This window comes from Macrobrachium rosenbergii, chromosome 49 (genome assembly GCF_040412425.1).
Source record: "Macrobrachium rosenbergii isolate ZJJX-2024 chromosome 49, ASM4041242v1, whole genome shotgun sequence".
Classification (NCBI taxonomy): Eukaryota; Metazoa; Arthropoda; class Malacostraca; order Decapoda; family Palaemonidae; genus Macrobrachium; species Macrobrachium rosenbergii.
The window spans coordinates 6,655,513-6,671,710 of NC_089789.1; the positions used below are offsets into that span (position 1 = coordinate 6,655,513).

General features: G+C 39.3%; 1 protein-coding gene across 4 annotated transcripts in view; it reads left to right on the forward strand.

The window, feature by feature from the left end:
• LOC136832037 (DEP domain-containing protein 1A-like) overlaps positions 1-16,198 on the forward strand; it is a 91,955-nt gene that overhangs the window by 26,947 nt on the left and 48,810 nt on the right. For all 4 annotated transcript variants that reach the window (XM_067092535.1, XM_067092537.1, XM_067092538.1 and 1 more), the window contains exons 3-5: positions 2,581-2,667; positions 14,248-14,404; positions 16,036-16,172. In XM_067092535.1, the coding sequence (XP_066948636.1) occupies positions 2,581-2,667; positions 14,248-14,404; positions 16,036-16,172 (381 nt within the window). The remainder of the gene's footprint in view (positions 1-2,580; positions 2,668-14,247; positions 14,405-16,035; positions 16,173-16,198) is intronic.

The following is a 16,198-nucleotide window of genomic DNA, read 5'->3' on the forward strand; positions in this document are numbered from 1 at the left end:
GGCACAAGTCAGCCATGTTTTCACCCTCAATTGTGCCAATTCGAGTTCTAATTCTGTAGAATTTTCTGTAAAACCGTGAAATTCTTCATCACTCGGTTGTTCTCCCGGGTCTTGGGCTCCATGTAAAGTTTGGGCCATGAGCCCCTCAGTATGAGACATTGTCTCCTGCAACAAAAAATACTAAATACTCTGGAGAAAGGAAACTTGTGATACGTTCCTTCATTTGTTTATTCCCTTCTCAATCTCACAACAAAGATTCAAAATGGCTTGAGGAGCACACAGGTCAAACTGATAAAGAACTAGATTACCGTCTAAAACAGCATCGTTATGCAGTTCCAACAGGTCAACTGACAAGTGCTTTATTTGTACATATGAATGATGACTGATTTTAACCATTGCATAGACTGGAAAAATTCATCTGAGATAATTTTTTGTAACCACATTGTTAAAAGAAATATAATTGAATCTACCTTTATTAAGCATTTTAACAATCAACTTATGAATCTTAGTTCAGGTTTTTTAAATTAGATAGTTACCTTGTTCATAAAATTGTAGGGAAGTACAATGTCACCTTTTAGCAACAGCCTGTTCCAACTGCAGTTTCGGTTCTTAAGCATTTTTAAAGTATTTTTACTTATTGTTTGGTAGTGACAATTTATTTTCTTCAAACCAGTAAATATATACAATAATGATGTTTTGCTTGTTAATGGCTTTGATCTTTGTTTTGTAAAGTTTTCTTGTTTATGTCTATTTATTTATTTAATTTGTACCCTGAAGAAGTGTACGCAATACACGAAAGCGCTTGGTACATGGTCTTTAATTTTCACCTCTCATGTGGTTGTCTAGGTACATATATATACTGATACACATACTGTATATAGGTATACAATATATACATAATGTGTAGGTGTTATATTTATACGTTATATATATATATATATACAGTATATATATATATATATATATATATATATATATATATATATATATATATATATATATATATATATATATATATATATATATATATATATATATATATATATATATATATATATATATATATACAGGCAGTCCTCGGTTATTGGCGGGGTCCCGTTCTGGGTGCGTGATGATAACCGAAAATCTGCGATTTCTGGCGCTTTTTCGGGGCTTATTGGCGCCGAAAAGCGCCAATTTTTGGTTATTGGCACCTCAGAGAGGTATGTATCAGCACCAATACCCAATTATTGGTGCCGATAAGCAGAAATCAGCGATTTTCAGCGCCGAAAATTGCTGATTTTCGTTGTTAGACAAGCGCCGTAAAACTGGGTCACCATTAACCGGGGACTGCTTGTATATATATATATATGTGTGTGTGTGTGTGTGTATGTATATATAGTATTTATGACATTCATTAAACATTTATTATCCAACTAGATGTTGATGTCATTATTGTTTATTACTTTTTACTCAAAATAGGAAAGACCCTTCTTTGAACAGAAGCAGGGAAGATTGTACTTGCTTTGGCTTATCTTCATGATGCAGAGATTAAATACAATTATTGCAGAGCATTAACTCTCTGGTTTTTGCAGAGGGTGTTATGTCCTTTTAGACCTGGTTGTGGTTTTTGGGAAGCTTGGAGGTAGAAGTATATCTTTTTGTACATATGTACTTGTTAGTTATCCATCATTGGCTCTGCAGAGTTTTCGCACAGTAACCCAACCCCTCCTTCTGCTGGAGGGGGCATCCTCCAAAGAGACCTCAGCTGTCTTCATAGTGAGGATCTCATACCTGATACAAATATTTTGTTACTATGTATGGTAGCCTTTAAAGGTTGGCTGATTTTCACTTTACCCACCTCCTGTTTTAAATGTGGGAATCAGCTATATAATGGAGAGGTAAGGTTCATTTAAAAAATATAAATACTTAAGATTTATTTTTTAAATACTTACCTCTTCATTATATAGATTGCCCTCCTTATCTCTCCACATTCAAAGTGGACAGAAGTAGACTGACCGGCTACGGGTGTTTGTACCTATTAGTCCCAGGGTGGGGGGAAAAAAAGCTATACAGTGGAGAGGTAAGTATTTAAAAAATAAATCTTAAAATAAGTATTTATATTTTTCAGCAAGGTTAATTTAACTATTATTGCTTGCTTTGCTGTAACTGATATTTAATCAGCCATTTTCAAAAGGTACAGATGAAATGTTAAGTATAAAGTTTCGAGTAACAGAGTATTGTAAGACTTTCCTTTGAAATTCACATTGTTAATTTACCATTTGTTGAGTGGACATAGTTTTTATCACCTCATAGTTTTGCCTGAGTTATCAGATGATAAGATGGAAAATGCCTAAAGCTTTATCCATTTCATAAAGTAATAGTGTTCCATACTCATCACTAAAAGTACCTTTGTATTTTAGAGGAGTTTCTCTGATAATGAAAATCGTCATTAGATACAGTACAGTGAGAAAGACTTGGTTTATGGATAGACTCAGTTATTGAAAAACTACAGTATATACCCACAAGTGAGTTTTGAATATAGTAGCACTTGGTAAGTAGGGCTGTCATTAATGTGCATTATATTGCAATTGTTTACAGGAAATTTGTGAAAGCAGGGCTGATTGAGGATATTCATGGTAGCAGCTCTCATTCAGAAAATTTCAAGGATAACAGAGATTTGTATAGGTAAGCTCTTGTGATGTTTTATTCTCTGTTGTGTTGAAATTATTTCTTATTTGACATTATGCTATTTGGGACATGTCTAGTCTAGATTGATGAGATGCATGTAGTATCAGGCATACTGAGTGACGTAGCTGTGGTAACCGTACTGTACTTACATTTACAGATGCTGGTTGATAGACAATAAGATCCTAAGGTTTTGCTACTTTGAATTTTTCTTTTTTTAGTATATTTCAACTTTGTCATTTCTTGTCATGTACCTACTGTATTTTACCTGGGAGGGCATTTTTTAAGCCCCTGAACCTGCTGTTTTCAGTTGTTGGAATTTAAATCAATTACCTTATATTTTCCATGCACTGAGATTTTAATTTCCATTTATAATTTCCATTTTGGCCTCAATGACCCAGTCCACCACGTGGAATAGGTTTTAAATTGCTGTTTTCTCAAGCTACACAGAGACCTTCATTTTATATACAGTACTAACTAATTACTAACAGGACCTCATTAAAAGTGGATGGTATCTAGCAGAGATATTTATTTAAAGAAGGTTACAAGCTTTCTAGGACTAACAGTCCTCATTGTCAAGAACAATTGTGTAAGTGATAAAGTATTAACTAATTATGTACCCAGATATATGCATTTACTGTATTTCCTTGTAAACCCCACTCCACCTACATAGGATGGATACTATTTCTAACTTTCATTTTCAAAAATAGACAGTAGCACATTGAAATTTCAGTGTCTTAATGCTGACCTAATCAATTCATTATTCATTCCTGTGACAAATGATGCAGCAAGGTACAGTATTAGAAGGTGCACACTGTGATGCTGTTAACAACTTTTAAATGGAAATAGGAATAGAAATGTCATAACTGACTTCATCATTTCATTATTAAGAACCCTACTCATGGATATGTACTGCAGGGGCAAATGATAGAGATAGGTAGTAGAAGGTGCACACTGCAGTAATGTTACAACGATTAAACTAAAACAGTTAGGCTACTTCTAACCACACAAAGAGAAAAGCTTGTGTGAAAATGTTTATGATGATATTAAACTACGTAAATCATAAAATGAAGCATCATCATGCTGACTAATTAAGTAGAGAGGCTGGTTCTTTGGTTTCTAGTTCTGCATTATAGTGCAGGCTGGCTAAAAAATATTGAATTCTGCATTTATGTTCCCATCCTGTTGTCTTTGAATAGCATTAATCCTTTGGTTACCTCTTGGCATTTGAGTCCAGAGTTATCACAAACCTCTATTCTAACTTGCTGCTCTTGTTGATGTAATGGTCACTAACCTTCCTAGATGCCCCTTACCCTTTTTAGCTGAATTTTTATGGTGACTTCCTAGTGGCACTGAATTTCTTAAGAGAGAATGGTCAAATATTTAGCTCTTAAGTTATGGATGTCATGACACAGGCTTTTATGGAAAAGTTAGGAAGACAATGGTAAGGAATAAGTGGTATCCTAGAGGCTTTAAATATGTCTTCAAGTACCAGCCACTTTATAACTAGTTTTAGGTGGTGGAGCTTCTCAACTTTTGAAAAAGTCATGATATGAGATAGTTTTCTTTCTTTTTTCGTAGTCATAAGACATCGTCAGTCTGGGTTTTGAGGTTTTGGGCATGAACTCTCAAAACAACACAGCATTGCCTACATTGTACACTTCAGAGTATCATATTCTTTATTCTTTGACAGATATGACATCATAATGGTTCAGTAACCTCTATCAGTGAAATGGAGACTTCTCTGTCACCATCTATTTTGAGACTTCCTTTTTATCTCTTTTAGATAGAATGGGTTGTGATGTTAGGTTTTTGTTTTCTAACATTAGCAGTTATGACCTGGACCATCAATGGATGGTTTCGTTTGTCAATTTCGAAAATTGTATTTTAACAGAAGTCTTTCACATTTACAATTGAGCCCTGATCCTCTTTTCCTTCTGAGAGCAACCAGATTTACTGAACAGCAGCACCATCATACAATAAGTGTCCCTTGCTGTCAAACTTCTCGGTTCTAGAGGTCCTTGTTCCTCACATTGTTAAACTATGGAAGTCTCCCTGAGGATGTTGTACAATTGGAACCTCAAAAGTTCAATAGAAGATGCAATGCATTACTACTGTAAAACAATTCCCCTTGTATTTTACCTACATTTTTATGTGTTTATTTACTTTTAAATTTTTTTTATTTTTTAATATTGCAATACACTCCCTGAACACCTGAATTAGCCCTGGTCACCTACCAGCCCGAACTACATCCCTCTAGCTTTTACCCACTAAGTGGGTAATTAACCCTTTAACGCCGACTGGACATACTTTACGTCAACAAAAGTTGTCTGTCGGGTGCCGAGTGGACGTAAAATACGTTGACTACAAAAATTTTTTTTTAAATATTCGCGGAAAATACTTATAGGCATCGTTTGCGAAAAATTTTAAATCGCGCTTGAGGATGCTGGGAGTTCACGGATCACGCTGTTGTTTTGTTTACAAGTGTGACCCAGCTGCGCATCTGTAATTTCTTTCTTATCCCAAAAGAAAGCATCAGCTAACTCTGCTGAAAATTTCAGAAATTCTTTTGTCACTTTGTCGTAATTTTTGCACCGTTTTCTGTTAGCCTTTACATAAAGTTTTATATATGAAAATGTGCGCAATTTCATGTAGAATACAACAAAAAATAATTCATGGTTGTAGCTGTGATCAATTTTGACATATTTTCATATAAATCACGATAAGTGCCAAAATTTCAAGCTTCGGTCAGCTTTGACTCGACCGAAATGGTAAAAAAATGCAATTGTAAGCTAAAACTCTTACATTCTAGTAATATTCAATCATTTGCCTTCATTTTGCAACAAACGGGAAGTCTCTAGCACAATATTTCGATTCATGGTGAATTTTTGAAAAACAAATTTTTTACGTCCGCACGTTACAAATTCATGCATCATTTTGTGATAATATTTTCTCTGTGTTGCTTTGATTGTTTTACAATTTGTTATATACCAAAATCATCGCAATTTAGTGTACAATACAAAAAAAAAAAGTCATTAGCTTTAACTGTTTTGCTCACAGCGTGATTTGTATACAATTACATATGAAATTTTTTTCACTCAGTCATATATTCCAATATTTATATATGATAATGATATTTTTTTCATTTCTGATGGTTGCTTACTAAACTTCAGGCAATGAGAAAAAAGGGAGCCAAAAATGAACTCTTAATCTTAAAAACTAAGCTTACTGTGATTTTATGAAAAAACTTTCTTTCTGCTTTGGCGCTAACTCTCAAACCGTGCCGGCATACGGCAGACACTTTTGTAAATAGAGGCTCGGCGTTTAAGGGTTAACTGCCAGCATTACCAACGCTTACAGGAAAATCTTGTCAAGTGAGTTACCTGAAGTACTGTTGGCAACGCTGCTGCAAGTCCTGGCAGAGTGAGGCCGAGATCCCCAATTGCTTTCTGTTCGCCATGCTGTGTGGGTGTGTCCCACATCAGGCAAACTTTTGGTCATTTAGCCCGACCCCCATTCAAAGAATTCGGACATCAGATTATGATTTGGACTGTTTTCAGTGCATTTTCTCCTGGATAGATACTTCATTGATTGGATTTGGAACTTCTCTCCCAATTTTGACTTTGGGATCGGTACTTTGGACTCGACTGGATAAGTCAGACAAGAAAACGTCGCTGTCTGCTAGTGCCGATGCTTCCACTTTGTTTACATCTTCGACAACAGAGCCTTCTACTGCTGGAGATGCTGATGCTCATCGGTCCTACACGTCCTGCAAGCGTAGGATGAGTACCCTCTAACACAATCGACATTGTTTGTTTTTTATGTAGGAAGATCCAGTGTAGTATCAGTCAGATAGGCGGTGAGTCTTGGTCAGTAGATCAGATGGAAGAATTATTCAAAAAGTTAGAGGACAAGTTACCTGCTAGTGTGTCTAGTCTGTTTTCTAGCTTTATGACTAAATTAACGGAAACTAAAGATAAGGATAGTAGTACTAGTGTTGTAGATACTAATCGTTCTTTTTCTGCCCCCTGCCTGTTCCAGAACCTGCCCTAACGGGTGCCAGGGGTCATGGAGAACTGCAAACCTCGAAGGTAGGATCTGCTGGCCCCCCTGGCACGGAGCAGGCAGTGTTGGCAGCAGATTTCCCCCCCTTCCCTCTAAAAGCGTAAGTTCTTAGGTGGATTTAGAATTAGGAATCACTCAGACGAGTAGGAATACTACTTTAGGAAGTATTCAGGAAGAGTAGTTGAATGTGCAGTCTTCTTTGGGTTCAGGTTGGGTTGGGGTCGCTAATGTTTAGGCCTCTCATTTGGATCAATCGTCGGTTGTCGGTTTTATTTCCTGCTTCATGCTCTGTGCAACAAAAGGTTTCCAGATCCGTGGAGGGTCGTTCAGATTTGGTTTCTGATATATCTGGTTCTGAATTTGTTTTGTTTTTCGTTGAATACTCCTACTTCGAAGGTTCATATTCCTTCAGGGGTTAAAATTCCTTTTGTCTTGCGATGGTGGTAATTCTGGCGATCAAGTTTACCAATATTCATGATCATGTCTTAAAGAATTTTCTAAATTTGATAATGATGTCTATCAAGATTATCAGGGGGGCAGGGGAACAGAATCAGTCTATTTTCTTTCTTTGAAATCTATGGCCTCTTTGGCTGGTATGGAATTTTCCTTTTTTCCCCATTTTCTTCCAAGCCTTCTTCCATTGCCTTACTCAATCTTCTTTTTTGGTCTGCTCTTCAGAGGGCTCTTCAGGGTCTTGGTTTGCTCATCCTGTTTTCTTGGCTTTTAACTCAGCAGAGCAAAGGCTTTTCTTGGTTCAACCCTGTGATATTAGAGCTTCAGCAGCTCCCTCTCTCTTTGTGGTTAAGGGAAGTGGTATTTTTAACGGATCCTTCTTCTTTATCATCTTTTGCAAATCCTGTAGTTTCTCAGGCATCCGATCTAGTTGCTTCTCAGGTGTTTGCGGAGGCGTCAGCAACTCCTTATTTTCATTCTTCATGGGTTTCTAACCGTAATGTATCCTCCACAATTCTTGCGGGTGCTACGGCAGTTGGTGGTTTGCGTGCGCCAGCGTTCAGTGTATCAGCACCGATAGTTTCCTCAGCCTTTCCATTCTCTAGGATAGCTGGTAATTTGCCTTCCTCTGTTACCTTGGGTTCAGTACCTCGTAACTTCCCTGTCGAAACTACTTTGAGTTCTGGTCTAGTTGGTACCTTCTCCATCTGTCCAACGTCGGTGTTTGGCGCCCCGGTGGTTACTCCGAGTGTGGCTTCTTCCTTCTTCCCTTCTTCGGCCTCTTCTTTCTCAACTTTCCTGCAGGTTTCTCTGTCCCTCTGTCTAAGGCGTCCATGTAGGTTTGGGGTTGATTCCGGGTCATCTTCTTCATTAACCAGCAAGTCTTCAGTTCTGGATTCCCATTCTCATGCTGTTTTGATACATCCGGATTTGCGTGGTTCGGGTGTTGCAGCCTCTTCGCTCTCAGGAGTGGGCATTGTCCGCCCAGGTGTGGCCTGCCCAGGTGTTGTGTCATCGTCATTGGGTGGTGCAGGGTTTGCGCAAACTACTTTGGTGCTTCCAGTATGTTCGCAATTGATTCGTCAGGTGTCTGTCTCGCGCACCCAGGGTTTTTGAGTTCGGCGTTTGCTAGGGGTCGACCTGTCTCTTTTCCTGTTCCGGCTCGGTCGGACCAGTCCGACAAGGATTGTTCATTTGAAGAGGATGTGGTACTGGATATTAGTTTTCCTTAAGCTAATGAGAATGAGTATAAGTGGATGGTGGACTTTATCCATACTCTTTATCCTCAGTCCAAGGCTCTGGAGGAGCCTCCATTACTGAATCAAGCGATGTTCGAGTCACTATATGTGATGGAACCAGTAGTTGCTCAATCGTCAAAGAATCTGGTCTGGTTTGGCCGTGTCTGGCAGGCATTGAGGGAGGCAGACGTAGGTTAGTGGCTTTGATAGGGTCGAGCAAGTAGGATTCAATCTTGCTTCCTATTCGGGAGGGGTTTCTTACAAGGTAGTGGGTAACCCTTCTGCAGGTTTCAGGGTTCCTCTCATCGTATCTGTTGAGGCTCTTCACTCTCAGATTCCTTTGTCAAATTGTCTGGTCTCAGTTTCATCTGGGGAGGCTTGTATCTTGGAGGACACTTTTCGCAGCCAGTCAGAGGCCTTGTCCCACTCTATGTGGGTATGGTCTGGGTTGATAGGGTTTTCTCAAACAAGTTGGATATACTCCCTCCAATCCTGTACTGCCTGACACTTCATCACTTCGGTTTCAATGGGGCTGGCATACCAGGTTAACATTTCGTCTGACTGTACAACGTTCTTTGGCAAGAAGAGGAGGGACTTCTTTTTAAGATTCCACCACACTATCCGGACATTTGAAGAAGGTTCTGTTGAGGGCGCCTTTTGCACTCTGCAACAGTCTCTTAGGGAGGAGGATATCCCCTCCATGTTCAATTTTGTGTAGCCGTTGTTAGCAATAGCGTCACAGCAGCCTATGATTAGTGTGGCTGCTCAGGGTTAAGGGTATGTGGCCAGTATAACGAACTTGTTGGTTCGAGTTCGAGTCTCCGGCCGCCCAATGAAGAATTAGAGGAATTTATTTCTGGTGATAGAAATTCATTTCTCGGTATAATGTGGTTCGGATTCCACAATAAGCTGTAGGTCCCGTTGCTAGGTAACCAATTGGTTCTTAGCCACATAAAATAAGTCTAATCCTTCGGGCCAGCCCTAGGAGAGCTGTTAATCAGCTCAGTGGTCTGGTTAAACTAAGGTATACTTAACTTTTCTAACTCATGTCTCCAGTGTTGGCAATTATGCATCGTCAAGGGTACAAAATGTTGAAGCAGAGGTGCCCCTGTCCAACAGGGAACAGCTGGTACCCATTGGAGAAGCCTCTTAGGGAGAATGTCTCTCTCTCTCTCTCTCTCTCTCTCTCTCTCTCTCTCTCTCTCTCTCTCTCTCTCTCTCTCTTCCAGGGTCTTGTTGTCTCCATATGCTTTTCTCTTCGGGTATGTCTCAGGAATCGCTGGGACTTCCATATCGAGAATGCAGGTTTAGTCTGGAGCAATTCTCGCTTGTCGGATCTTCTGTGATAGTCAGAAGAAGTGCATCTGACATCCGGAAGGTCTATAGTCTCCCCTCTTCCCGGCGTTCATCTGTACTCAGATGCCTCATATCAAGGTTGGGGAGCAACCTTAGAGGAACCGAGTCTTCGGGCCTCTGGAAGGATTGGGAATGAGAGGAGTCATAATCTTCGGGAACTCAGGGCTGTAAAGGAAGCCCTCAGGTGCTTTTCAGTCTTAGTTCACAACAGATATGGTGGGTCTGCTTTGCGACATCGTAACTGCCGTGTCGTATCTGAGAACTCGGGGGAAACAAGGTCATTAGAACTTTAGAGGTGTATGCTTTCCGCCATTCGGTCTCATTCATCAGGTAATCAGGAATTGCAGGAGTGACAAGACGTCTATGACTCTAGCTCCTTGCTGGCCCTAACGCCCTTGGTTTCCGGAACTCCTAATGCTCCTTACGGAAGTTCCAATGTTCCTTCTCATGCGGAAGATCTTCTAGACAACCGCATTTTCACCATTATCATCCAAACTCTTGTGTGATGAACCTAGTTTCAGGCGACTGCCGAGCGAACAGCTAGACAGACCGGACTCTCTAAAGCTATGTCTAGATGGTGTTTCTTTCAGCTTGAGAAAGTCAACCCGTAAGCTTTACCAGGTCAGCTGGACATGTGGAAGTCGGTGTCGTAAGGAAGGTCATTCCATCTTTAGGCTTGCCATAACCAAAATAGCTGATTTTCTCTCATTCCTTCGGAAAATCAAGATTCTTCCGTTTTTGGTTGTTGCTGGCTACTGCTCAACACTTAGCAGTACATTTTTCCATCTTCCCGAAAATTTCTAGTAGTAAGATCTTCTATGATTTATTACATTCCTTTAAGTTTAACGTCCGGTCTTGCCGACTCGGGCTCCTTCGTGAGATTTGTCGGAAGCTCTAACGTTAAGACAACTGATTAGGTGTTTTCTTTCTTTTGGCTTTAGCTGCAGATAGAAAGGTGGGCGAGCTTCAGGAAGTTTTCTAGGCTGGTTTCCTAGGCGGGAAATGATATGTATTTCTCTTCTTCTGGAATTCATGGCGAAGACAGAGTCGGAGGCTGAAACTCTTGCCTCGTTCGCTTAAGGTTCTTTATCTGCAAGTGTTCGATTCCGGCGATCAAGCGGGGATGTCTTTATGTCCGATGTAAATATTAAAGTCTATTTATCAAAGGTTGAGAAACTGTCCACTTTTGTGTACACTTCTTGTCTCTTCACAGAATTCTTCCTGTCCGCTGTCAAAGAATGCGATTAGTTACTTTCGGAAAGAGGGCTCCTGGTTCCTGGTTCATAAGCGGTCACTCCACAAACACAATTGTGGGCACACTACGCGATTCTCATGTGGTGCGATCTTTATGCCCTTGAATACAATTTAATTTTGACTTTACATTATATTTAGCATTTAACAGATTTTTTTTTTCATTACCACACGGTATTCGGAGTATGTTCACTTTATCTTCCTTTCTAAGGAATTGTTCAGAGTCTTCTATTCTGGAGGCAGTTTACTTGGGAGTCCATCTCAGTTTTTTCTTCCTTTACTCGAGACGTTCAATTTGCCGCAGCGCATATACCGGCGAAGTCTCCTATCTAGGGTGCATTCATTTAGCTGTGGTGGTATTCTCTTAGTGCGAAGGCTCGGAAGGTTATTCTCTTAGTCCATATGTAACGGCAAAGTCTATTATCTAGGGTGCGCTCATTTAGCTAAGGTGGTATTCACGTAGTGCGGTGGTTATTAGGTTAACCAGATAGAGGAATTCCTTATAGGCTTTAGAATCTTAAGCAACAGTGATAGTATAATCACATGAAGTTAAGTTTAGTATGTTTTAAGTATCCTAGTCTTTGATAGTTTCCCTATGAGAGTCCAAGGGGGTGCTCTCGTAGGCTAGCCTAGGCTGTTTCGTCGGTGCTGAGATACTTCTTCGCTCGTTGGTCGTCGGCCTTTGCTGCAACCTGCAGGCCGGAAGGTCAACAGCTCGGCACACTACCTCATTCCCTCCATACAGGGTAGGCTCTGAATAGCCACTTGGGAGATTCATCGTTCTCCTCCTTACATGAGAGTTATTCTCTTAGTTCATGTGTAGCAGCTAACTCTATTATCGAGGGTGCGTTCATTTAGCTGAGGGGGTACTCTCTTAGTACAGAGGCTCTTACAGGCGGCCACTTGGAAGTCGGTGTCGGTTTTCACGACTTTCTACCTCAGAGACATTCAATTTTCTTCGGAGAGGAGTTACTCGCTGGGTCCCTTTGTGGCGACCAACTTGATCTTATAATTATGTATTAATGTCAAGGGCGGGGAGGGAACTTTAAGTGATGAATGTAGTCTAAGGAACTTAGGATTCTCTCTTGGTCAGGATTCATGGTGAGAGTATTAAGTTGGCGTTAGTACTGTGAAGTTAGGCAGATCCAGTGGACAGGTTTGGTTTCTTCAACCTCTTCTGCGCAGACAGCGGTGGCAACAGGCGGCGAAGAACTCAAAGATCCTGCACACTCAACTTCTCCTCCATACATGAGAGGCTACAATAGCCACATGGGAGGTTCTTTGTACCCCTCCATACATGAGAGTGCTTTGATTAGCCACATGGGAGGTTCATCGATGCCCTCCATACATGAGAGTGCTTTGATTAGCCACATGGGAGGTTCATCGTACCCTTCCATACATGAGAGTGCTTTGATTAGCCACATGGGAGGTTCATCGTACCCCTCCATACATGAGAGTGCTTTGATTAGCCACATGAGAGGTTCATCATTCTCTGCTATTCATGGGAGGCTGTGTTTAGCCACATGGTAGGTTGGTTTTTCGCTACCCTCTATCCATGAGGAGGTTTGAATACCACATGAGAGGTAGCTTGACTCAGACAGTACCTAGACATGAGACTGACATCGGGGGTACTTTCTCTACAGGCATCCTCACCTGCCGAGTGGGATAACCAGGTGAGGATACACTCATTTATGTAGAGTAGGCGTATAATGAGTTACCTGCTTTCCCTGTTGGCAGGTGGGAGTGAATTAGGTTGATCCCACATCCTTAAAATTTTGTTAATCTGGCTAATTCAGGTGTTCAGGAAGTGTATTGCAATATGAAGTTTTCATAATAAAACTTATATTCTAATACTTACCTGAACCACCTGAAAGATTCCTACTCTCCTCCCCACTTCAATTTGAATAGTGAATAACGCAATTGGGGATGTCAGCCTCACTTGGCCGGGAGTTGCAGCAGCGTTGCTAACGGTACTTCAGGTAACTCATTTGACAAGATTTTCCTGTAAGCGTTGGTAATGCTGACAGTTGATTACCCACATGGTGGGTAAAAGCTAGGGGGATGTAGTTCGGGCTGGTAGGTGACCAGGGCTAATTCAGGTGTTCAGGTAAGTATTACAATATTAGTTTTATTATGAAAACTTCATAACTGACCTCTTCTTTCTGTGTTTCCTATTACCTCCTGTAACTTCTTTCTAATGAACACCATATTCTTTGGAAGCTTGAATTTCAAGTCAGTGGCCCCTGTGTGCTTGTTCTGTATGAATAGGGTTCATCTTCTGAATAATGATATTAATAATGCAGCCACAAACTACCAGGAACAGAGACTGGAATGTCAGATGCATTTTTGGATTCTGTGATATAGTAGCTAATTTGTAAGCTTTTGTTTTGTTTGGTATTAACCCTGAGTTGTATGGTAAACTCCAGGTTTTCCTTGACCTTCTCTTTCACAGTATACATCTTTATACAATACTGTCCATGGCTGTTGTTATAGCTTATGCAGCATTCACTTTGCCCTGCAATTTTTAGCATTAGAACCACATAAAGATAAATGAAATGAGCTTTTTCTTGAAGTGTTGTAAATGTCCTCAAAATTATTCGGAACACAAGTAAAAATATTTTCATTATATTATTCATGGGTAGTAATGGATCACAAGTTCTCAACAAATGCAAGGGGTACACATAATGAATGTTTTCTGCTTTTTATAAAGAGATAGAGACCAAAGTTATCATAATAAGTTTTTATGACATAATCAAAATAGATGCACAAGCTTCTTAGCAATCATATAACATTTAAAAAAAGTGATTGCAAAGACCAGTGCAGCAGAGAATAATGCATATTATAAACTGATGCGTAGATGGTCAGTAAGAAAAGAGACCGAGGAATGGTGAAGGTTAGACTGTGCTTAACTGCATGACCATTGCTTTGTATGCAGCAATAAGATGACCACCTAATCTCACATCATTCGTACACCATTAAGTGATGCACCATGCAAGATTGCCTCACTTATGCACTTCTGAATGGTAACCTTTCACAGGAATTTCGGTCAGTCTAATATAAGGGAGGTTTAATGTATCATGATTTGCATTGCGAAAGAGTTTTTGTCATGACACAATATTGTCCTTAAGATATTTGCTAGTACAGTAGTCTAATGAAGAGTTGACAGATGGGATCAACATTTATTTTTTTTATGCTTTAATTTTTTTGTACTTTACAGGTTTTGTAACAAATCACCACTGAAGGCACTTCGTACCCCGCGAACTCCTGGTCGCATTGCTTTGGGTACTCTCAGCTCTAATAACCCCAATTATGTGGATGCCAATGAAGGAGCATCTCCAGAGTTAAGAAAGAGATGGGACAATTCCCCCAAGCAGGTTAGCAGTGTTTTGTATTTATCTTACTCTTGTGTGAGTAATATGAAGGTGATTTTGCTTCAGTATTACTGTATATGGCAAATGCAAACAAAAAATCAGTTGTAAACTAAATTTTTTTAACTTGTGCACATGCATGTACGATTTATGGATAAAAGGTTTGTATTGTGACTATTTTTTCATTGTTGATGTTGAGCTTTTCAAGTTTAGGGGATTAAAATTGGCAAGGCACCTCAATTAAATGATGGCCATTTTAAAAATGAATGGGAAGGGCAGTTGCATTTTTATATATTCAGATCTTAAAATTCTTAAGCTGGAGGACTTGTAGACTTGGGAAACGAAACATGGTGAAGAGTTTATATTTGTGATCCGCTTTAAGATTTTTTTATATTTCCTTCTCAGATTTTCAGATATTGTTTTTATTGACAAAACTTTAAATTAAATTCTTGATTCCTCTAGAATTATGTATCAAGGTTACTAGAGACTTTTATGTAAAAGACAGTTTCACATTGCTAAGTCTGCTTGTAGAAAATTCATCCCTGTTTAGAGTACTGTATTGCTCTCATACTTGGGATTCTCTATCCTTTGTTTCCACTAATCAAAGAGTCAAAGGCAGTTTGTGTGATTAATGTAAAATCTCCCTCTCTCTCTGCCTTAAGGTAGGATTTCTATATTTGTTATTTTGGGTAGTTTTATTTTACTGTATGAGGATAGAGTACCCACAGTTAAGAGTAAGCTGTCAATAATTGTCATGCACCCTTTTCCCATGTTTACTCAGAAACCTGTTAATCCTTAGACTGGTAACTTCCCCTTCATGTTTCTATTTTCTGTAGCTTAATATCTTTTACCCTCCAAAAGACATGTTAATGACTGCTTTCACTCAAGGTTAGGCACTACAGTTTTTGTTTTTCCCCCCTTTCTTTTCTTTGTCCCTAGGCTAAGAGCTAGAATAATAGATGAAGGTATGAGATTGCCTCTTTAATTGGTTTTGGCATAAAAGCCCTCTTGTTTGTTGTTCCTCATACTTCTCATGAAATGAACTCACTACTTAGAATTATGCTTATATATCTGCATTGATAAATCTGTTCCTTCCTCCTTTGCCCTTTGTGTTCCCTTTACCCTATTTCTTGGTGTATTGCATTTAGGATATTGATTATAAATTTTTGTTCAGTATTTCCTACCCATTTACTGAGCACTGCTGTGTTTTATGGTATTGTAAGTGGCACCCCCTTTTTTTTTATTATTCCAGCTCATTCTCCTCTTTTCCAATACCTGGGATGTTGTTTATTTTCAGTTTTGCAATGGCTCTGTAATCTTTAATGTATGAGAGGAGTCTAAAGCAATGCCATAAAGTAAAGATACTCTTCCAAAGGATGTATACTCCATCCTTTATGAAATTGTATTTTCTGCCAAGATTCTTATCAACTTTGTTACATTGTATATGCATAATTTTAAGCCAGTTAGTGCTTGTGTAATTACCAGAAGCTTTAGTGTCATATCACCTTATTTTTTGTATGCGTGCAACTGCCTATAATATGAGATGTATTAGTTTTGACAGATCAATAATTGAATTTGGTATGGTAAAATATTTTTCACCAGTCTAAGGTTACATGTTTATTTATTGCTCTGTTCAGTTTCAGTTAAAAAAATTAGATGAAAATGTGATCAACGAGGCTAAGGATAATGGAGGCATGCAAAAATGCCACGTTGTTACCAAGCCTTTAACAAAAGAGGAAACCAACAATGTATGGAAATGGGTGTTTATGGAGAGGTAAGTGTTTAATAAATATGTTTATG